General features: G+C 49.5%; 1 protein-coding gene across 10 annotated transcripts in view; it reads right to left on the reverse strand.

Moving 5' to 3' along the window:
- Nucleotides 1–22,564, reverse strand: part of SEMA4D (semaphorin 4D) — a 106,618-nt gene that overhangs the window by 14,402 nt on the left and 69,652 nt on the right. For 4 of the 10 annotated variants that reach the window (XM_053662627.1, XM_053662626.1, XM_037164746.2 and 1 more), the window contains exons 4-18: nucleotides 21,942–22,051; nucleotides 21,685–21,827; nucleotides 20,192–20,337; nucleotides 17,145–17,207; nucleotides 15,378–15,476; nucleotides 14,662–14,755; nucleotides 13,925–14,038; nucleotides 12,861–13,012; nucleotides 10,929–11,104; nucleotides 10,699–10,855; nucleotides 9,435–9,657; nucleotides 8,543–8,658; nucleotides 4,065–4,237; nucleotides 3,933–3,976; nucleotides 408–617 (exon numbers count right to left, since the gene is read on the reverse strand). In XM_053662627.1, coding sequence (XP_053518602.1) covers nucleotides 408–617; nucleotides 3,933–3,976; nucleotides 4,065–4,237; nucleotides 8,543–8,658; nucleotides 9,435–9,657; nucleotides 10,699–10,855; nucleotides 10,929–11,104; nucleotides 12,861–13,012; nucleotides 13,925–14,038; nucleotides 14,662–14,755; nucleotides 15,378–15,476; nucleotides 17,145–17,207; nucleotides 20,192–20,337; nucleotides 21,685–21,827; nucleotides 21,942–21,943 — 1,912 coding nt within the window. In that variant the 5' untranslated portion in view covers nucleotides 21,944–22,051. Of the gene's footprint in view, nucleotides 1–407; nucleotides 618–697; nucleotides 3,067–3,932; nucleotides 3,977–4,064; nucleotides 4,238–8,542; nucleotides 8,659–9,434; nucleotides 9,658–10,698; nucleotides 10,856–10,928; nucleotides 11,105–12,860; nucleotides 13,013–13,924; nucleotides 14,039–14,661; nucleotides 14,756–15,377; nucleotides 15,477–17,144; nucleotides 17,208–20,191; nucleotides 20,338–21,684; nucleotides 21,828–21,941; nucleotides 22,052–22,564 lie in introns of those variants that run through there. The other 6 variants (XM_037164740.2, XM_037164738.2, XM_037164741.2 and 3 more) reach the window with 2 other exon arrangements.

A 22,564-nucleotide genomic window follows, 5' to 3' on the forward strand; every position in this document is an offset into this window, starting at 1 on the left:
AAACCCAAATTGTTTTCAGACATGTAAGTAATCCTATCAACCAGTGATTTTCAACTGGTGTAATTAGCTTTTGTATGCCATGAGATGAAAAAGGGTGAAAATTGTGCTATAAACCAGTGATTGGCAAAGCCTCAGCCTTTGGGCCACATCTGACCCATGGCTGGTGTTCATAAATAGTCTGACTGATGCACAGCTTCCACTTACTGGAAGCTGCTCAGCAGATGGGACAGAAACGCTGGCCTGCTAAGCCTAAAACAGTTAACATATAGCCTTTGTGGGACAAGTAGGTTGGGCCCAGCTGCTCAGAGAAATAGCTATGGATCACTGAGGTACGCAGCCAGAAAGGTAGTGCTGTTGAAGGAGGCCCCTGCAGCCCCGCCCCCCACCTGGACAGGTGCCCCGCTCACCTGTGGCCTGGCAGAAGAGGTGGAAGGTCCCCAGGGCATGCACGTGCTGGGCCTGGTCACTGAGGAAGGGCGGCAGCAAGGTGACCCGCGGGTGGCTGTCAGGCCCGGAGCCCAAGGCCAGCCAGGGGCTTCGGGGAGAGGAAGATGAGTCGGGGCCCAGACAGGACAGGGAAGAGGGCCCCGGAAGAGGGAAGGACATAGGAGATGAGGCTGCGAGACAGAGGACAGAAAAGAGAGAGGGCACTGAGACAGAAGTCGTCAGGAACACACCACATGCAGAGAAGGAAAACAAGCTCAGGAAGAAAAAGGTACCCAGCGCTGTCCTGGCCTCCTGCCTAGGCGTGCACAGAGGGGACAAGACATCCATCCTGCCCATCACACCCTTCTAGAGGAAGGCCCCATGGCCTCAGCAAATCACGTGCCCACATTTAGGATATAAGCTTCTCATTTATTTGGTTACTTTCCAAATGTATACAATTCAAAGTAGAAAAATAAAAGCAAAGTAAATCTTATAAAACACAATTGTTTACACCAAAACAGTCAAATCCTATCATGCTGGAAGATGAGACTGTCCACACAGGCACACACAAATCCAGAGTTTATCGCTCTTTGCCATGGGAAAAAGTCTCCTCTTGTGGGTATTTGGAGAGCGGGAGGTGGAGTGTGAGGTCAATGATGTTAAATTGCACCATTTGTCACATCTCAAAGACAATGCCAGGCCATGCAGTTCTGCCACAACGATGTCTGTGGGCAGCTGTGGACACAGGCCCATCTTTTCCTACTGCCCAACTCTCTTCTAGCTGTGGACGGCTCAGGTCAGCCAAGTGGAAAGTCTGGGTGGGTAAGAGGTGTGAAGTGGAAGCAAAAAGAAAAAGGAGATGTTCAGACGACCAGAGTCTGTCTGGACAAGAGGCTGTGACCAGTGGCTACAGGCAATGGAGTGTGAAACATCTGTCCCCTCAGCTCTGGGCTGGCCCAGCTCTACCCAGCGGGGCTATTGCCCCTCTCTCAAAGCCCGGCCTGGTGGTCCTGGAATGCCTCCATGCCTTCTCTTCAAGAGATAAAAAGAGAAAAAAAGTACAGAAAGAAAATCTCTCTGAAATGATGCTTCCCTGAAGGAATTAAAAAGAAAAAGTCAGTGTGCTCAAAAGACAGCTTTGTCTGCATTTCTAAAAGCAGAAAGAACATGTTTAGCAAAATTAAGTTTATCCCTGAGAATCTGAAGCAACGTAAGCCATATCTTATCCAAACATAAAAACAGAATCTAGAAGATGTACATCTTCTGAATATTAAAATATCTGCTTTAGTAATTTAAAAAATAAATGACCTAACACTCCAACACAAAGCAAAATCTTAAAAAATAATTATGCAGAAGAAAAGCTTTGTGCCAATCTGGACAACAGGTGATAAGTTACCAATCTGATAAACTAAAAAGTCATTTCCAATCTGGAATTAAATTATCTTTCAGTGGCTGCTTTTTGAGGAGGTGACGCTCAAGGTACTACTCTTCCCAGGCCAGTGGCAGTCCAGCCATCTTCCCGCTACCTGCAGGTCTGGCTCACAGTGCTCCAACTGACCGAGGGAGCCCGGGTGCGATGCTCGCCATTTTCCGAAAGGACAAAGAGAAACCAAGTCAAAGTTCGACTCAAGAGAAAAGACACAAGACTGAGATTTGTGGAGGATGGGCTACCTACATGGCACAGGACAAGGTTACTGCATGGGAACACAAAGACTTCTCCACAGGCAACACCTCAGTCCCCATCTGCATCTGAATCAGCAAACTTTAGCTCACACTTGACGTCGAATGGCTTGTCCCTGACAGGGAGGTCATCAATTCTCTGTGAGTCCTCCCTGTCGGTGGGTGCTCTGCTAGCCATGGTGTCCTGTTCTGTCTCATAGCCGGTGTCCGGGGCTGGCTTGGGCTGCCCTCCGTTCTGCTGGGAGAAGCTGCCCTGCTCCACCAGTGTCTCTTTGACACTCTGCTCACAGTCGGAGAAATCTGAGGTGGGCTGCTTCTTCTCCAGCAGCATGACAGAGCGGAATTTGAGGCATTGTCCAGGCAGGAAGCCCTTGTAACAGTTGTAAGAGAAGAGGCAAAGGCAGAGGACAAAGAAGAGGAGGAAGAGGAACATGAGGAGGCGGGTGTCACTGGACTTGAGATACATTGTCTTCTCTGACTGGACCTGGGAGACTGTGTTGATGACAATCTTTGGTTCACAGGATGCACTGGTGGGCGTCAGGCTGGAAGGAGTGGTCAGCTGCACAGCTGGGGTCTGGGCAGAAGAGCCTTGGATGGGCCCTGTTGACACTTCGGGGGTGATCCTAATACCTTTTGTCCAAGTGGCTGGTGAGGAGGAGGCCACTGGGCTCCATGAGACCATCTTGACTGTTAGAACATGCTTGGCTACCACCTGTGAGACCGTCTTGTTCTTGACCCTCTCCTCTGACAGGCATTGGTATACCCCACTGTCTCCTTCTGACAGATTGAAGATGAGCAGGTTCTTCCTACCCACCAGGCTGTATTTAGGGCTCTCAGCCTTTAGAACACCATTCTGGAACTTCCATACCACCCGCGCCAGGTTGGACTTTTGGGAGCATTTGAGTTCTGCTGTGCTGCCATGCTTGAAAATATGCTGCTGGTAACTTCCCTTAATTTTATCTGGAACATCAAAATAAATGCGCAGAGCGTCAACAACCCTGCTTGCTACTTAAATTCTTTTAAAAATAGGTAATACGCACAAGAGGACACAGAAGTTTCACCCACTGGAGCAACATGGTATCTTCAAGAACAATTAAGGAGATAAAGACATGTGTGACCAAAGAGCAAAGATGAGCCCTAAATGGCAGATCATGGAGACAAAGAAATCAGAGGCATCTCTGAGCAGTAGAAATCCCGTTTCACACCCTGGTTTCCTGGGAGAAAATGTATCAGGCAGGGAGAGGCTGAGCATCCGCCAGCTGCATGTTCTGAAGCTGCACTGAGTCAAACATGACACGCTTTTGCTAGTGGCCACTGCACACATCAGCCTGAGTGGTGTCTCCTCCTCCTAAACCTGTCTTTACTGATAACAGCCATCAGGTCAGGGTCTCGAGGGCAGAAGCCCATGGGCATGTCTGCCTTCTACTGGGACACACCTGGTCCCCTGGCAGGGAGTGGTATCACCCAAGGGGAACACTACCCGTGTCTTGATTTGACTGCTTGAGGACTAATCTTTCCTCCAGTTCACAAAAGGTACAGGTTTCATTTAACAAGCCCGAGCTAAGAGAAGAGAGAAGCATCTTAAGAGCAGACATAGTTTGGGATAAAGAGTGATATCCAGTACACAAATATACTGTGTGGCTTCAAATACCCTTTTCTGCAATAAAATGTTCAGAGAAAGGTCATGAGGTCTGCCAAAAGATACTTGACCTCTGTTCTGAGTAGAGCAAGAAAAAAAATGCAAAATGCTACATCAGCAAAGCATCATGAAATGGTTACAAGACTGGCTAATCTTGAAGGGAGCACAGAGAGAATGAGCAACTTACCAGGACAAGCAGACGAATCCCCGCTCATCTCCTGAATCAGACCCCTGCAAAACAAGGGGCACAGTGTTCACACATGCTCTTGAGGTGGGGCAGATGGCATACCTGCATGCCCCACATCCCACCGCTGGGTACCTGCTCGAGCTATGGGTCTCGTGCAGGACCACACAGGCTGCCTTGGCAGGGCTCCAGGCACAATAGGGGTCCCGGGCCAACACGCAGTCCTCGCAGGTGCTGTGCTTCCCACAGAAGGCCACGGGGGCCTGGACCACACCTGAGTTGGAACCCGCATAGATAAAACTTCTGTCCTGTGGGTGTAAACAGATGAGAATGGGTGGGCTCCAGGCAGCCAGCAACATGACAGGGAGGGTGACAAAGTGCCTCCTGCGGGAGAAGGCAGGGTCGCAGCGTGTGAAAGCATGAGCAGCACATGATTTTCCAGCAAGATCTGTGCACTAACTCAGGTACACTGGGCCTTGGCCCAGACCCCTCCATCCAAGTCCAGGCATCTGCCACCCTCTGACCACCAGCAGAGCACATCTCAGCCTGTTCAGCCCCATCTGGGAGAAAGTCCCGCCAGCTGGACACACCCAGCTTCACTGAAGGCCAGAGGCCGCAGGGCACAGCCTCAGAACCCAGCGTGAGCCCCGGAGTGCAGAGTGCAGTGTCCTGTGTCTGCATCCAGCCCAGCCCACAGCAGGGGGCACAAACAAAGGTGGCTGGAGAGTGAACATCATGCTAGTAAATGGAACAAAAGTGATGAGGCATTCACTTGTCACACGTCTGCATTTATGAGGGAGGAACATGCAGATGAAAACTAGACTGCCAAGCTCAGAAGCAGAGCAAAGCAGAGAAGAGTCCTTGGTGCTCTGGCACACTTGGTTTGGGATGTCCCCACCCTCTGACCCCCTGGGCAATGACCAGAGATAGCAGAGGGCTGGTACACAAGCTATCAGGGCTGGCTGACTTCCTCACTGAGCTTGGCTAAAACAATGCCTCACACACGTCCACTGGAGCAGATCTGGGACTTGTAACTGGGCTGTTGGTGTTCACTCTCTCCTTTGCCTGGGAGCCTACATGTCATCTTAACATCCCAGAAAGGTCTTCTGGTTAGCATCAGAAGATTACAAGTTGACACAGAGCTTAGTATTTTGACTCAGATGAGACACAACGGCCTTCATCCTCAGAGGACAGGTCTAATTAACTGCAAAGTCTGGCTGAAGCTTGAAGTCCCTGATGTGGCCCTACATTTCCTGACTGTAGCCTGGCATCTACAGTCACAAACCCAATATGTGCAAACACAGCCGAGAGAAGGGAAGTCCCCTCTGCCACTCAGTCAAACTGTAGGACAGACAGCAGAGAAACCAGGCCCATTGCCCGCCTGTGCATGTCAGCAGAGACCTGGGCAGAGGAGGCCACATGCCCGCCATGGTCAGAAAGAGTGAGGGTGCCACAGAGCACATTTAGGGAGTCATGTGGCTTTTGGAGGTGAGGAAAATCTCCTGGGGTGAGAGGCCGAGCGGGCAACTTCAAAGGGCCATCGGGAGCTACAGAGGAACCCTAGCAAAAGTGTGGACATGATACGGCCCAGAATGGGTGGCCTGGGCCACCTGGAGAGCCCCCTCTGGAGCCCGCAATGACATTGTGGGAATGTGGGGCATCCACCAAGAGCCCCGGGCCACCAGAACCCCTCAGATGAAACAGGTGTGTGCTGGGTGGGCCTATGGGGACTCCGGGCACTATCCCAACTCTTCCTTGAATTTAAAATTATTCCAAAATAAAACACTTCTAAGGCCAAGGAAAAACCTCCTGACAAAGGACTGCCCAGCATCTGTGAGGTTTATAGCATGTACCCAGCCCTTTGCCCCTGCTCCTTGCTGTAGCACTGGGCTCATCCTGTCAGGTGTAGTCTCTGCGCACACAGCACACATTCAACCCTGCAGTGGGTGCCTGGTGCATGTGGACAGAGCTGAAAAAGCTGTTTAAGATGTTTTCTTTCCTTTGCCATGTAGGCAGTGTCTCAAGACCAAAGAGTATCCTTATGAAAAAGACACTCTGTGAGTTCAATGACGATGGTGCAAAGCACATTTGCCATTCATTCCCCAAAGTATTCAAAGCAAGAAACCAAATATTTGTACACCTATGTTCATAGCAGTGTTATTCACCAGAGCCTAGGAAAGGAAGCAACCCCAGTGTTCCTCAGTGGATGAATGGATAAACAGAATGTGGTCCATCTGTACAGGGAGTATCATTCAGTCTTAAAGAAAAATTGTGACACATGCTACAATGTGAATGAACCTGAAAACATTATGTTAAGTAAAGTCAGTCAGTCACAAAATACAAGGTCCCTAAAATAGTCAAACTCAGAGACAGAAAGTCGAAGGGTGAGTGCCCAGGGTGGGGATGGGAGGATTAGGGAGTTGGTACTTAATGTGGAGAGAGCTGCATGACAATGTGAATGCACTTACTACTGGTAAAAGTATACACTTAAAAAGACAAAATGGTAAAATTTATGTGGTATGTATTTATCACATAAAACAAACCAAATGCACTTGTCATCAGGGAAGAGACAAGGAAAGAAGAGGGGCCATGTGCTACCCTGTCTGTGCTTCCACAGCCCCGTGGCAGCACTCCTCAGCTTTCTACAACAGGGCCAGGTGTGAGTGACACTGAAGACCTTATCTGTGGTGAGCACGGGGGCTCTTTTTACCCTTGAACACCCTCTTCCTGCAGTACCAGCAGCATTGCTGGTATCCCCCCGACCCACCCTGAGCCCACCAGCCTAAGGACAAGGCAAAGTAGGTCATGGTGTACAGGGTGCATTCCCACCTGTTCTAGGCAAATGAGTCATACCACAGTGTGGGGGATTCTTATGGGGACAAGCAAACCGCTCCCCTGGGGTACCAGGTCTTCTTGCACTGCCACGCCCCACTCTGGGCATAGCTATGTAATGAAATTCTGGCTGAAGGCATGTGAGCATAGGATTAATCCATGACTACCCACACCAGACCCTGCCGCCTTCTCCCAACTACTAGATCAGCATCCACCCAAGTGCCCTGCAAGCCTTGTGTTCAAGATGGCAGGGCCTGCCTGGGTCCCTGAATAACATGTTGAACCGAGTAGAGCCTCACTGTCACTGCATGTCGGCACTGGGGCCTGACCTTTGTTCTGATGAGCATTCACCAATTTGGAGGCCTCCAGGGTGCTGGCCCCTACACCTGAGCAACATGGTGGCTGCTGGAAGAGTTTCTGGGTCTTCTTTCAATAATGCCAGGTGGCCCACGGTTTGCAGCCAAGGGAAAAGTGGGTTGGAGTGGGCCTGGGCCCATAAGCTGAGTGGAGACTCTTGCCAGCAACCAGGCTGGGAGGAAGTGCTGAGGGGCTGTGAAGCTCCACCCACACCCAGAAAGGGAGGGCCACTTGAAAGGGCAGAAGGTCACACCCAGAAGCTCAGCAACAGAGTAGGACAATAGTCGGGCCTGAGGCCCTGGACAAGGCTCCAAAAAGGGCTGCAGGTGGGAGAGACTGAGTGATGGGTGTGTTGGCAACCAAGGGGAATAAGCCACAGGCCCCACCTGTGATTTCTAGTTATTAACCCTGGCACTGCCAAGGCCCTAGAGCCCATCAGCTCAGGGGTCACAGTGTGGGGATACCCACAAAAATGAATTCTTGTGCCAGTCAGAGGGTAGGGCTAAGTGAGGGCCCTTGTATATATGGTCTGCTGTTCTCACTGTACAGATCAGGAAGCTGAGGCAGGACTGGCCTGCCCAGACTCATATAGTCAGGCACCATGGGACCAGGGTTTGGACCAGATGCCCCAGTGCCCAGCCTGCCCTCTGTTCTACACAGTTCTACCCCAGCTGTAAAGCGAGCACACATTCCCCACACCACTGCGGACAGACGGCAGGAGATGGCCTGCTGCCAGTGGGGCAGATTCAGCCCCTTGGCTGTTTCTATACAGCCCAACTGCTAATAATTGACTTTGTATTTTTAATTGGTTGAAGAAATTAAAAGGCATATTTTTGACATGAGATGGAAATTTCATGACCTGCAAGCTTGGTGTTCACAACGAAGGCTTTGCAGAAGCGCAAGCGGGCCCACTGGCTCATGGGTGGGCCCTGCCAGCCTGTGCCAGAAGACAGAGACCAAGACCATGCAGCCCTCAGAGCCTCGCAATCTTGGCCCTTTACGGAAAAGGTCTACACACCCTGATGTAGGAGTTACTGCCTCATCTAAGGGGAAAGAGTGGCACCCAGAGTAAGGTTTCTAGGCTGATGTGTGGGCCACATCAACAGCATACTGCTGATAAGGTCTCACCTTTGCCAAGTTCAGGTCACTGGAAGTGCTCTCATCGTAGGCCAGCATGTAACCTCTCAAGCATAATGTGGGCTCCAACTAAGTGAGGGTCTGCCAGCTTTCAGAACAAAGTTACATCTCCTCAGACTGCCTCCCCCTAGCCCAAATTCCACAGAGCAAAAGACTCTGTAAGAGCTCAAAGGTGGGCTCCTCTGGGCTAGACAGACAAAGGGGTCTGGCTGTCCCCAGCCCAGTGACCACTGAGATGCCAGGCCACGAGAAGGCCATCCCTGCCTATAGCCGTGAGGTCACTTTACCTTCTTGGAAGACAGCAGCAGGGTCTGAACTGGCTCCAAGTCCTGGAAGAGTTGTGTCTCCTCAATGATGTGAACGTCATTCTCAAGGCTGATGGCTTTGTGCAGGGCCCCACGGTCTGCAAGGTCAAAGCACAGGTCAGTGACTTGCCCTGGAAGAAGAAGACGCTGCTGTACTATCAGCCGGAGCCGTCGGCAGTCACCTTTCTTGTTCTCCACTCCTCCCCTTTGCAAGAGATGTGGAAACAGATGACATTTTTGTGTTAGAAATAAAAAAAGAAAAGCCATGGCAAAATAAACAGTGGAAACTCAAGTGGTATCAGTTATTCCCAGTGTTCTATGAAGAATAAACTAATTTTCATTGTTGATGCCAATTTTCCTATCAGTGTAGCCAACATTGTGACATAAGACCAACCTAAAGTGGTTTTGGGGCTCCACCAGCCCCCAGGGGTGCCATCTTGCAAGGTGGCCCCTGAAAGATGAGGGCAGGGCCCTCTGTACAGAGGTACGGCTAGAAGGCACCGGGGCCAACCTCAGCATTGCCCACCGCTGCTGTGCCAGCCGCTGATTCCCATTCCAGAAATACTTGTTTCCTAATCCATGGGCTCCCAGGAAACAGTGCTTCCTGTGGCAAGTTAGGACAGGCCGGAAAGAGGTGCTGTCATCTGGTTCCCTTGGCACCGACCCTGACCTACCAGACCTGAATTTCCAGGGCCAGGACTTGCATTTTTAACAAGTGCCCAAGTGGTCTGATGGTCACAGAGATATGAAGCCACCAGGTTGTGGAGACTTCTCGAAAACAGGAAGTGCCCTGTGCACCTGAAGGAGATGGTAGGTCCACTCAGCAAAGGCCAGCTGGATTTACCAAGGTTGTTACCCAAGGCTTGGGGCCCACCTGTGCTGAGAAACATGACGTCAAAGATGGTCCCATCCAGGGCCTGGGTCCGGTCCACCACAATCTGTGTATAGTTCACACCGCTTTTGATCAGCCTGGGCCTGTTGTCTATCGGGGTCACGGAGTCATCCATCAGAGGGTGGTCTTTAACAAACTGCAGCGTCTTGTCGGGCAGATTGAGAGAGCTGGAGAAGTTGGCTGCCCGCGCCTCGTGGTTGATGCACTGCAGAGAGCGGACACTGCTGTGTTAACCGTAATCTGCAGACAGCCCCCATGTGCTCTACACAAAGCTAGGCTTCCAGGAGGCGTAACACTAGGGACTGCAGAGTGGATTTCTTGAAAAAGGGGAAGAACCAAGATGCTCAGAAATCTGAAGACACAGTGTCACAAAGTATGTAGGAAACACAAGTGTCCTTTTACTCACAAGACATAATTATGTTCATGGTACATAGTCAGGAAGGTAATTTTTCATGTCCTTATAAATGAAAAAATATTAAGTTTTTGAAATAAAAAATAAGTACTTATTATTTGATAGCTTTCCTATAAAAGAAGACTGGTAAAAAATTGCTAGAAATGGTCCAATTCTAAACAGCATAAAGATCAAGAGCATGAAATATTCCTTTTTCTGTCCTAGGTCCTGATGTGTACAACCCAAAACTTGTGACCCAAGTGAACATGTTTTACTTAGTAATATGTATGGAAGAAGTAATAACTGGCGCCAGGGAGGAAGACAGTCTCAAGGGTGAGCCCCAGGCACCAGGCCGCTCCCTCAGGTCGCAGCCCCACTCCTGGGCCACGCAGCCTCGCACACCAGTCACAGAGTGAATGCTCGCAGCTGAATCCACCTAGAAACTGAATTGGCCTAGAGACTGATTTCTATATAAAATTCACTACTTTTAAGAGACAAAGTATGGTTCATATTAATAAATAGAGAGTACATGAAATCATGTGTTTTGGGTATCTCTTTGCCATGAAATCATGTGTTTCTCTACAGAAAATAGAAAATGAAACAGATCTAACTATATTACTCAACATTAATTCCACAGAACACCCTGTCCCAGCCAGAACAGAGCCCTACTGGGGTAGTATGTGGCAACAGCAGTTACACAACATGCCAATGAGAGGAAGTCCCATGGGGATGCCCACTCCCTGCAAAGACAGACACGGACCGGGGTGCAGCATACGGGTATGTGCTGGGTGGTGCAGGGGGTACAGCATGGTCGCCCCACACTGGGTTCCCACAGCCTGGGCCCCTCTCACTTACCGCCCCTGGCCTCGGTGTGGGCACAGCCCCATTGTAGCGTACCCACTTGGTGTGGGACTGCTCCACTGTGGCACTCTGCATGTACTTCCCTCGGGAGAAGACTGCCTCGGCTGTGGAGAGGTTGTAGGTGCACACGGCCGAGAGCCCCACATTGTTCCTGAGGAAGAAAGGGCCACGTGACTGCCCGGAGGGTGGAAGCATGGAAGAAACCCCAAAGCCCTGGCACTTACAGCTGTGGGGTGAAGATCCCATAGAACACGGGCTCCTTCAGGCCTGGAGACCTGAGGATGAAGAGGGCCCGCAGCACATTGAAGATGAGGTTGCTCTCTGGCTTGGAGCAGATGAGCCTGGCCTTTAGGAAGGACGTCCACTTCTTCTGTAAGGTCCTTAGGCCACCCTGGTCCCCCTGAAATGCAAGGATGTGCAGGTAGGACAAGGGCATGCTCCCCGTGCACAGGTGACAAATCAGGCACTTGGGCCTAGAACAGCTCTGAATGAAATGAAGCCATGCTGAAAAAAAGCCAACTGCAGACAACTACGTGACTTGGCACTCCCTCCATGCAGCTTGGGCTGTGGATTAAAACCAACGCAACAAAACTCCGCTGATGAAAAGCCACCGTGGCAGCTAGAACAGCTGTTCAAACCTGCCCACGTTCAGTGTCAGAGTGCCTGGCTGTCTCACACTTTCATGGCTCTGACCCTGTGACCTCTGCATGTCCATGAGTGACCTGTCCTGAGTGACCTATGCAGTCAGGAGCCAGTGGATGCATTGGTTCCCCAGTCCATCTCAGGCCAATGTGTGCAGGTCTGGTCTTCCACCAAAGATGTTCCTCATAGGAGAGCAGGATCTTTACCTCCTTTCTATCCCTAACATTTTCTGCTGAAGTGCTTTGGACCTATCAGATTCTCCATAAACTCTTTAGTGACAATCATAGAACACACTTACTGTGACCTGACCCAGAGAAAAGTATTGAAACTCAGAAATAAGGATGCAAAGGGATGTAAAACTAAAGCATCCTTGTCTATTTTGTATACAATTGAAAATGAATCCCTCACCAACTTTGCATTGAAATGGTGAAAGCCCAACTCCAACAGAATTTGGTTAATATGGTGAACAAAAAGTAACTTTCTATAACTACCAATTTGTACTTCTTTTTTTTAACAGATATTTATTTATTTATTTATTTATTTATTTATTTATTTATTTATCTTTAGATAGGGGAAGAGAAGGAGAGAGGAAGAGAAACATCAATGTATGGTTGCCTTTCATGCATCCCCTGCTGGGAACTGGCCTGCAACCCAGGAATATGCCATGACTGGGAATCGAACTGCGATCCTCTGGTTCGCAGGCCTGTGCTCAATCCACTGAGCTACACCAGCCAGGGCTCAATTTGTACTTCTTAATCCCTTCACCTTTTCTACCCATCTCCCTGACCCCTGTCCCACCTGGCAACCATCAAAATGTTCTCTGTATCTATAATCCTATTTCTGTTTTGCTCTTTTATTTTGTTTTGATAAATAGGTATTGCCATTTTATTGTTCATATGTTTGATCTTCCTCTTCTTCTTAAAGAAGGGTTTTCTTAAAGAAGACCCTTTAACATTTTATATAACACTGGTGTGGTGATGATGAACTCCTTTAGTTTTTTTCTTGCCTGGGAAGCACTTTACCTGCCCTTCAATTCTAAATGACAGCTTTGCAGGGTGGAATAATCTCAGTTGTAGGCCCTTGCTTTTCAATACTTTGAATGGGGATGTAAAGTACAGCACAGGGAACAGAGTAGCCAAAGAACCCATCTGCATGACCTATGGATATGGACAAAGGTGTAGGGATTGCCTTCTCATTGGAGGAAAACAAAGGTGGAAAAACAAAAAAGTAACTTTCTATAACCCAGGTGAGGTCTGAGGAAGGTGTGTTGAAAGCAGACCCTCTGAGGACAGGAAGCCAATTACCTGTCACTCAGGGTGCCAAGCTCCCTAGGTTTCCAGCTCCTTCCACATGCCCCAGAAGGAAGAACCATCCACACTGGCCCCCGTGGTACTGAGGAACAGCACAGTAGATAAATTGACATTTTGAGGGAAGTATGGGGCCTGGGTGAGGTGACTAATCCTACATTCTGTCCCTACAGATGGAAACAAAGAGAAATGAAGACATAGCCTCACCTTGCACACTCTCGCTACCCGGGGGATCATCAACTTGAAGACAAACTCATATTCCACAGACACCTCCGTGAAGAAGAAGTAGACCTTGTCATCCCCACCCTCGGTGCTCTCTGGGCTCTCTCGAATCACATCAGCATAGACAAAGCTAGGCTCTGCAGGAAAGAGACACCTGGTGACCCTCCAAAGCCCCCCACCCCGAGGAGTCCAGGCACCCACTGCACACAGAGAAGGTCCTGGGCATATCCCTGCACATGCCAAGGACCTTGGGCATATTCCTACACACCCTCCCTGCAAGACACAGAGGGTGCATGTGTCATGTCCCAAACAAACTTCAGTGTCCAGAGTGATGATGGTGCCCATCTCGTCCTCCTCAGCCCAAAGAGGTGTCCTGATGTGGTTCTGAAGCACATGCTCCTGATCGACACCAAGAATTCAAGGCTGGGCCTCCCAACTGGCAAGCAGCCTGGGGCCCAGGAAAGCCAGATCCTACCACCCCAGAGACCTGCTAGTAGATGTTTGTTTGCTGGTTTAAGTGGCACATGCCTCAGACAGACAAACCCCTGAGCAGCAGGCCATCCCACATAAAGGAAAAACATGCTGTCCCTCACATTACCTGCCTCTGAGAGTCCAGAATGCTTCCAAGCCCCAGCCCTGCTGGCTGGTGCCCAGGAGAAAAGCCTCATGTGAGTGGCCTTGAGCCTTCTTGCACCATGGACACATGTGGCCCAGAGGTAGCAAGACAACAACATACAATGATCTGACCAGCCTGAGCTCCCATGGCCTATCAGATCCTCATTTTAGGAAAGCATCCTTGATCCATTTTCTAGGAGGGTAAAGGCAGCCTTAAATAGTGATCTCAGTGGAAAAGAAAACATGGAAGCCCAGGTGGCTGGCTACACAGTCCCGAGCAGTTCCAGAAGCTTACCTACCGCACCAGCTGACAAGAGCTCTGGGGCCCACAAGAGGTCAAGCCAGCAAAAGGTTCTAGCATTACAGTGCTGTGGGGCTGGGGAGGAGGCCACCTGTGTAGAAACACACCTTCAATGTCAGCACCTGCTTCTTACCGTTGAGCCAAGGTATTGCATACTCCGTTCTCAGAGGACTATGGGAAGAATTTCGGGAGATGATGGGTTCACTTCCCAAAAAGTTGTATGATGTCCCAGAATAAAGTTCTCCATCTTCAAGGCCCAGGAGGAATGGGGAGAAGGGAGTCAGTACCAGTGCTGGGATGGACACTTAACCCCCCACTTTCCTTTACACTCCAACCCCAGTCCGCGGGACATAGAGGGACCATCGCCTGTTCCTGGGACACATTTCTTTGACAGATAATCATATGGTCATTGTTCAATTGTTTTATGAGAGTCAGGGATAATAACTAACAGGAACAAGTGACTCCTGCCTGAAGAAAATAAAGTGTGACAGGGGAAGCACAGGCTCAGGGCCTGCCTGTCTCAGTGCATGAGATAGCTCCAGGCCTCAGTTACAAAACCCCCTGCCAACAAGAGTGTCAGCTCCAAGTGGCCAAGTAACCCACACAATCGACACAAATGATGGCTATAAAACAACCCCTCCCCACAGGTCCAACTTGTTGACCATGGTGGGACTGGCTGTCCTTCTGACAATGAATTCAAGCGCATGTCACAGGGCCTAAGGAGAGGCATGCGTACCTTTGCAGAGGACAGTGACTATGGGAGGGGATCAGGGGGAGACTATGGTAAAGGGGAGGCACTGAGAATCCTGTGCGGCTGTTCCGTAGGTGGCAGGGCCCTACCAGTGACAGCTATCCCATAACACAACTCACCAACCATGACAGACGTGTAGCTTTGTGCTGGGTCAAAGGGGCATCTTCCTTTGCCATCTTCATTTCTCCCAAGAAACTGAAAAGATGTCAGGTTCTACAATGGAATAGAAGAAAGTATCATTGGATGCCTGAATTTCAGTAGTACTAATGCAGTTTTGCTGTATTATCAATTTTCGACTTGCTGTTTGGGGCACTGAGGGAAGAGTGCATGTGCATCAGGCCAGAGCAGTCCAAGGTCTGGATGCCAAGGTCTGGATGCCCTGGTGCCCTGGCTCTGAAGAGCTATTCAAGACCTGGGTGCCTCAGTTTACTTATCTGTGAGATGGAGATGGCAGTGCTGGTGCCTCTAGGATTGTAAAGTCCTGACTTTGACACTTGATAAAGACCTTTGTCATAGCCAGGCTACCCTCACAAAACACAAAACATGACAAGGAGAAGAAGGCATGATGTTGGATCATGGCACATTGATGCTTCTTTCTATCAATACTGTACTTCCCAGAAGGATTCCCGTGCCAGGGGCCATGGTCCCATGGGTCTTGCCCTCAGTCATGACAGTTTACAGACAGGATGCTGGAGCCTGAGTGGGCCCCAGCTATCCCTCCTCACACAGCTGGAAGTTAGAACAAATTTCTGTTGTGCAGAGTGGAGACTGCCTGACACCTGCCAGGAGCCCCACTCTGCTGTAATGCTGACCAGGGGAGGGGCCCAGGCCTTACCAGGTGGTCACAGGCTGGCTGGAAGGCATTGGTCCCACACACATAAAGGGCGGTGGTGCCAAGTGGCTGTAGCACTCGGATATAGTTGAGACATTCAGTCTAAGAAGAGAAATGCATAGGTCAACCACCAAGAGTTTCCAGTGGATGCCCTCCACATCCACACTTGTCGCACCGCTCACTTCAGAGCTCTAAATTAGCAGAGCACATGCTGACATCAGCTCCTGCACGAGCAGCTCTGCACCAACTGCACCCTCTCTCCGATGCTCCCCCTTTCTGCACCAGCCCCACCATGGCTGCTCTCCCTGTGGCTCACGGAGATCCTGTCCTGACCCTAGGCAAACCTCAATCTGTAGCCAGATTGAGTGCTTTGGTCTCTGCAATGTCCATAGCTGGCTGTCAGTGCTAAATGGGTAGTTTCACTACAATCACTAATTTATGGCCAAAAAGAAAAGATGTGCTGGCCAAAAAAGCAATGAAAGCCGACCTCAAGTCTTACCACCCACCACAGAAAAGGTGTTTTTAACTCACAGAACACACAAACCATGCATTACTGACAGACTTGCAGAGGTGCATGCTGTGTAGGGTTCTTTTGGCCTCCTCCTCTGGGGGACCCCACCCTCCTTTACCCCAACACATGACACTGGAAACACTGCTTAGGGACTGGCTGTGTTTGGCCTGCCCGGCCTGGGGGAGAGGCTCAACCAATGAGGGGGTTCCGAGCCTAGCTCCACATCGGAAAGGGCGCAGGAAAACCAGGTGCCACTTAAGGACCCGCTTGCTACTTTAGGCTGAAATGAGATTGGGTTACATGCACTATCATTGGAAATGATCACCACTCAGGAAAGTTTTTTTGTACTATAATTGCTTTTAATCTGGTTTGAAGTAATTCGTGCTCCCCGCAAGAGCTGGGAGGGAGCCCTGTCCAGTGCATGGCCTTAACATGGGCCACACAGAGCTCTGGTCTAATTTAGCTTGAAGACAACTCCCTGAGACATCTGTTATCACACTGAAATGCCTACATTTTCCCTCATTTCCTAAAGTAACTTTGGATTTAGTGACTTTAGTCAAACAATTTAGCATTTCGCTTAAAAAGGTTTAGCAAAACATTACTTGTCTTTTTAAAAAAGTTTTAATTATTTTGAAAACAGCCAACAACTGCTGAAATTTACCATAACTCAGCTGTCTGGACCAACTATCCGGGGAGACAGGGCTCTTAGAGCCCAAAACCCTGACATCTGCCCAGCACAAGCTGGGGGCAAGGCTGCCCTGTGGGTGGGGGGCCACTCAGCGTTCCAGAGGGAGATGAACACTCAGCTGACCTCTTCCCATGGCCACCACACCAACACTCTGACACTTAGTCCAGCGCTCCCTACATGGCCACCATGTTGAGGAGCCCAGTATCTCCTGGAGAAAGGATGAGTGTTGCCAAAAATCCAGAAATCCTATCTCAGCCCCCCCCAGGCTGCTGGGATACAGGGGGCATAAACCCCGTATTTTACACTGTTAGCCAGCAGGCACCAGAAATCACTTTCCATTGTTAGAGTTTTCGGTATTTTGAATAAATTCATTCAGTTAAACTTTTTAAAAAGCATTTATTAAATGTCTATGTTTGATTCTTACTTTGAGAGACCTAATCTCACCATCTGGGAATAGATGGGTAGGTGAGTTGTGACAGACCCAGGCTGCATCCCAAAAGTAGTGGCATTCAGAAGATTAAATCAATGAGGTACTTACTTGTGTGTTTTTGTAGCTTGCAAAAGAAATTACCTGTTTTGATTTCCCCTTTTCTGCACATTTTGCTTTTTTATCTTCTGAGACCTTCCAGTATGCCTGCCAGGAGGAATAAGAATCTATTTCAGTGCACAGTCCTCCTTTTGAAAGAAGACACTGGGATAAGAATGCACAGTTTACAAAGCACATGGTGGTATGACAGCAGATTTCTCCCAAGACAGTGAAACACAAGACTGCAAAGTGAGGCTGAGAGAGCAAACACTGAGTGAAGGTTCTAACTGGGACACCCTCGTCTCAAAGTCAGAGGGGCCTGGGAAGACTCTCCCAGGTGCCTGTTATTCACTGCCAACAACAGCAAAAACTAAACTACTGAAAGTGGGGAGGATTAAGTTTATTAAAAAGCTAAACTGTAGGTACTTTCAAACATCAAAGTGCATTTTTAAAATCCATTCAATGACGACAGGCAGCAGAGAGATATAAGGGGACTAAATGGTAATGAAAAAATATGATAAAGACTGTATGTTAAAACTAAATAAAATCCATTTAAAAGTGGCCCTACAGCCCAATAAAAGCAACCTCGACATCTACTTCCATTATTGGTTCAATGGCAGGATAGAGGGGGTTCTGTGAATTTTACATGACAGCAGCAGTTGAGCACAGCAAAGCAATACCGCTCAGGCTGAGCAACGCTCACCGAGATCTGCGTTCCTGCTGCTCACGCCAGGTGGACTCATAAACAGGACCATGGGGCCAGTGGGTTGCTTGCCCTCCAGAGGAAGGACAGCAGCAGGCCACATGACTGAGGGCTCCCGCACCCCTGCCTTTTCTCTCCCATGTGGGGCTATGCCATGATTGATGCCGAATATATATATTTTCTTTTTTAAAAGATTTTATTTATTTATATTTTGAGAGAGGGGAAGGGAGGGAGAAAGAGAGGGAGAGAAACATCACCGTGTGAGAGATATATTAACCAACTGCCTATCACACAACCCTAATCGAGGACCAAGCCCACAACCCAGGCATGTGTCCTGACCAGGAATCAAACCGGTGACCTTTTGGTTCAAAGGCCAGCACTCAATCTACTGAGCTACACCAGCCAGGGCCAAATATACATATTTTCCACCCAGAGAATCAAAGCCAGCCATCTAGACTCAAAGGTCAGGAAGCAAGCAGGGTTCTCAATGGCAAGGAGGTGAATCCCTGCCATGTGTCCTCCACACTAACTCAGCTTCCAGTCAAGGCCCGAACAGCAGGCACAGCAACAGAACAGCACATTTTCAGAGAAACAAAGTCCCCATTACGACACCTGAAAGCAGAATCAAGTCTCATTTCAAACAGCAACTTCTTTCACAAATGTCAACACATGATTTCATTATCTGTATGAACTGCCCAAAAACAGGGGGACATGAACTTGACAGGCCCTTGATCCCATTGACGGAGTTCACTGAAGCCTGGCCATGGCTTTCACTTTTTCTTCTCTTTTATATAGAGGAAACCCTGAAGCTTCTCCCTCACCCTAATGGGCTATAATGATGCCATGTACAGGACAATGACAGCTCTGACTGAGCACCCAGGTGGTCACACATGCACTTTATTTTCAACGGCTAATGACCAGAAGTTCATTTATGTGTCAAACAGAAATTGGTACCATGTGGGCCTTGGCTGGTACAGCTCAGTGGATTGAGCGCCAGCCTGCAAACCAAAGGGTTGCAGGTTCAATTCCCACTCAGGGCACATGCCTGGGTTGCCAGGTCCCCAGCAGGGGGTGCACAAGAGGCAGCCATACATTGAGTTTCTCTCCCTTCCTCCCTTCTCTGCTCTCTAAAAATAAATAAATAAATTCTTAAAAAAAAAAAGAAACTGGTACTATGCTAGACTCTGGAGATTAAGACAAAACAAAATAAAAGGTCTGGGGCAGAAAATGCACAAGAGTAGCCTGAACCATCTTGATGTCACAGACTGAGAAAACTACACCACACACTAAAAACTCACAAGCCAAAGAGAAGCTGCCACTGGTCAGGGAGGTGACAACCTGGGCATCAAGCGAGGACCTGAATGCAAATGGATCAAGGGGCCTCAAACACGTTTAAATCCATGAATCCATGGTCATGCAAAATAAATAAATAAATAAAAAAAACTCCCTGTCTCCTTTGGAAGTAGGCATGTCTCCTTTAAAGGTGATTTACGGCTCAAAAATGGAGAAGGAAAAATACAGAAGGTCCCATTTTACAATGTGCTGGACTGCAATGGCTGAGGGCTAGGAGCGGAACACCTGCCTCAGGGGTGGGGACCCTACCTGTGCTAAGGAAGCCAAGAGCCAGGCTGAGGAGGCTGGGGGACAGTGCTACAGAGTGGCTCTCCCAGCAAGGGCACGCTGGGAGGCTCCTAGAAATGGGGACTCAAAGGACAGCGTGCCCAGGGACATGGATGGCCTCACCACCACCTGATTTGAACTAAATAGTCTAACATCACTCATGAGTCTGTGAAATCTGAACACTGACTATTTGACAACATTAATTTTTTGGATATGATAATGGTATTTTGGTTATTTTGGAAAAAAAAAAAAAGGAGTCCTTTCCTTTAGGAGATACCCAGAGAAACATTTAAAAGATGAGGACCGTGTATCTGGGTTTTTGCTTCACAGCTATGAAAGAGGAGCAGAGCATGTAGGTAGCAGTGGGGGCTGGGGGGGAACAGGGTGGAGGACAAGGGACCTGCCCCCATCCACAGGAGCTGCAATAGCCAGAGGGTCCCTCCACTCCTGTGTACCCTTGAGCTTGTCCTTAATAATAACTGCAGATATTCAAGCTGCAAAGTGGGTGGGTGGGTGAGGCTGCCAGGGACATCTGAGATTGGGGCTACGTGGACACGGAGCAGGAAGGAAGCTGCCAGGTGACAGGGCACTTGGCCCACTGACCGGAGGGGAAGCTGCTCTTTAGACAGGACATCTGAGGCCTGTTACAGGCTAAGCATGGCCAAGGGCGGGCCTGATGATTGAGGAGGAGCTGCATGTGCTGATCTGAGCAGAAACACTGCAAAGGTCTGCAGCCCAGACCGCAGGGGAGCTGGAAGCCAGGCCATACCTCATGCTGCTTCTGGGCAATGTCGAGTGCGTTCACAGCAAACACAGCTTCCCGGGCGCCCACGTACAGGGTGTCCTTGTCCTCACTCAGCAGCAAGGCTGAGTAGTTGAAGATGCCTGGCTGGTGAAACTTTACCAGCTGCACCTCTGGGGAGAGAGGGGTCAGGGTGAGGGGAGCACATTAGGTATTTCTGAGCCTGGGCACACCCTAAGCATCTGTTCTCACTTCAGTGAGAACTGCCATACTGCCATACTCTGACCCTTCCGGGCCAGAGCTCAGGCACCTCTGGGTGGAAAAGTTCTGATGAGGCAGCCACCAAGTGCGTGGGTCCCCTGTGAGGCCCCACTGTGCTTGACTAGTGCTGTGGTCAGACTTCTCTTTCTGCTCCCTCCAGCTGAGAGTTCCAAACACTGCACTCAGTGTGGCCTCCAGCAGCATGACCTCCCAGAAGCATAACCTTCTGGCAGCATGAGTCCCTAGCAATATGACCCAGGACCTGCCAGGAGTCTGTAGAACAGACACACCTCAAGCTGCTGACCATGGTAACTTCCTCCACCTTGTACACAACTCTTGTCTGTGTGTGTTGAACCATCCACAGATTAGGTACATAAAGATTTTAACTATTTAGGATTTTCAGTAAAAAAAAAATTACCTTTAATAAAATCAATTTAGTGAATATATCCCTTAACCCAAGTATTTTTCAAGGATAACCAACACAAACTTACAAATCAGAGAAAGAAGTGATATTTTCCCTTACTATGTAATTAATTGATTAACAGCTATTTAGGAAAATCAGCACCTGATTTGAACGGAATAGTAATGTAAACATTAGCTACTAGGGGTTATATAAATATATTGGCATTGTTTTCTAAGGAGCTATTTCTTCTTTTTAACCACTCCAGCATCAATCAATGTGAGCGTTTGGAACTTAGCTTTCTGTGTATTCATTCAGGGGTTAGGAGTTCATGCCTCCTGCTTTTTTAAGTACCAGCATCAGAGACTGAGGACATAGGACACAGACCCTCCCAGCACACCGCCTGCCCATAGCTCTTGCAGACAGCCCAGCTCTGCAGGCTTTGAACCTGGAAAGCCAGGGTCCCAGGCCCAAGACACAGCTCCCAAGAGAAGAAACAAATACAAAAGAAACTAATAAACAGCAAATGGGAACCCCCAGCCTGAAGCTCTGCTGCACAAAATTAATGTCCTCAAAACAGAACCCAGTGTGGTTTTGCCCAAGGCAGTGGACACCAAACATCATGGGGCAGGGAGATGGGCTTCCTTTAGGGGCCCTGGATTTAGAAACCAGATCGGCAGGCCCTACCAGTCTGACGAGTGTTTCCGGTTACCAAATACCTCCTGCAACACTGCCAGGTGGTGTAGACTGCCTGCTCACACACAGGTGCCAAGAGCACAGAGCCAGCCAGCCAATGGTGCACATGCATCTCAGCATCACAAGCAGATGCCCTCAGCACCTGACTCGTTTCTGCCCTCACCTCTGTGCTCCCAGATGATCCTAGGTATGGGTGCAAATGCCACAGCTGCCTCAAACACCATGGCGAGGGCAGTGAGCAGCCCCCCAGTGGGGGCACACATCCTCATCAGCAGGGGCTGCAGCAGGGACTTCAGCAGCAAATGCCTGTGGGTAGGGGAGGCCACAGTGAGGGTCCAGGTGGAGGCTGCTCAGAGCCCCAGAGCTGTGACCTGTAGCACTGCCTGGAACTGATAGGCACCGTGACCCCTGAGGACCCACATTTCCCAGCACACTGGGTGGGGTCAGGTGGCTCTCCCCACTGCCAACGTCACAGGACTCTCGGTTCTATTCTTAAATGGTGTGCTTCTTTCCGACCTTCCGCAGAAACTCTGGAAGAAAGCCAAAAGGAAGGGGTGACCAGTCAGGATGTGTGGCAATATGGCCTACTTTCTGTTTGCTCAATATCCTCCACAGCTCTGCTCTCCCCACAGCTCCAGCCATGGGCTCTGTCTGCTGAGTGGCTGAGGGGGCAGGGATACACAAAACTCCAAGGGGGACAGACACTGCACCTCAGATGCTCTGTAGCAATGCCGGAGTTACAGGAGTTAATGCTTCCCTCCCCTCAGGCCACCAGGAATGCAGGACAGATGGGGGACCCAGACCTGGGGACAAATGCTCATCTGGCTGCCCAGCTGGTAATGTGATAGAGAGGAACAGAGTTTCAGTTTCCCTCAGAGACTTTGGCTTCCCAAGCTGTACTGCTCATCAAGAAAGACAGCCAGAGCGAACGGCCAGAAGGCAGCACAGAGGCTGAAATGTGTGCATGTGCATGCACAAGCACATGTGTGACCTTGCCACGCAGGAGTAGCTGACTTTCTGCAGGAAACAGGGCCTCCATCCCC

The sequence above is a fragment of the Artibeus jamaicensis genome, unplaced genomic scaffold (genome assembly GCF_021234435.1).
Source record: "Artibeus jamaicensis isolate MK-2021 breed Jamaican fruit bat unplaced genomic scaffold, CSHL_Jam_final contig_264, whole genome shotgun sequence".
Classification (NCBI taxonomy): Eukaryota; Metazoa; Chordata; class Mammalia; order Chiroptera; family Phyllostomidae; genus Artibeus; species Artibeus jamaicensis.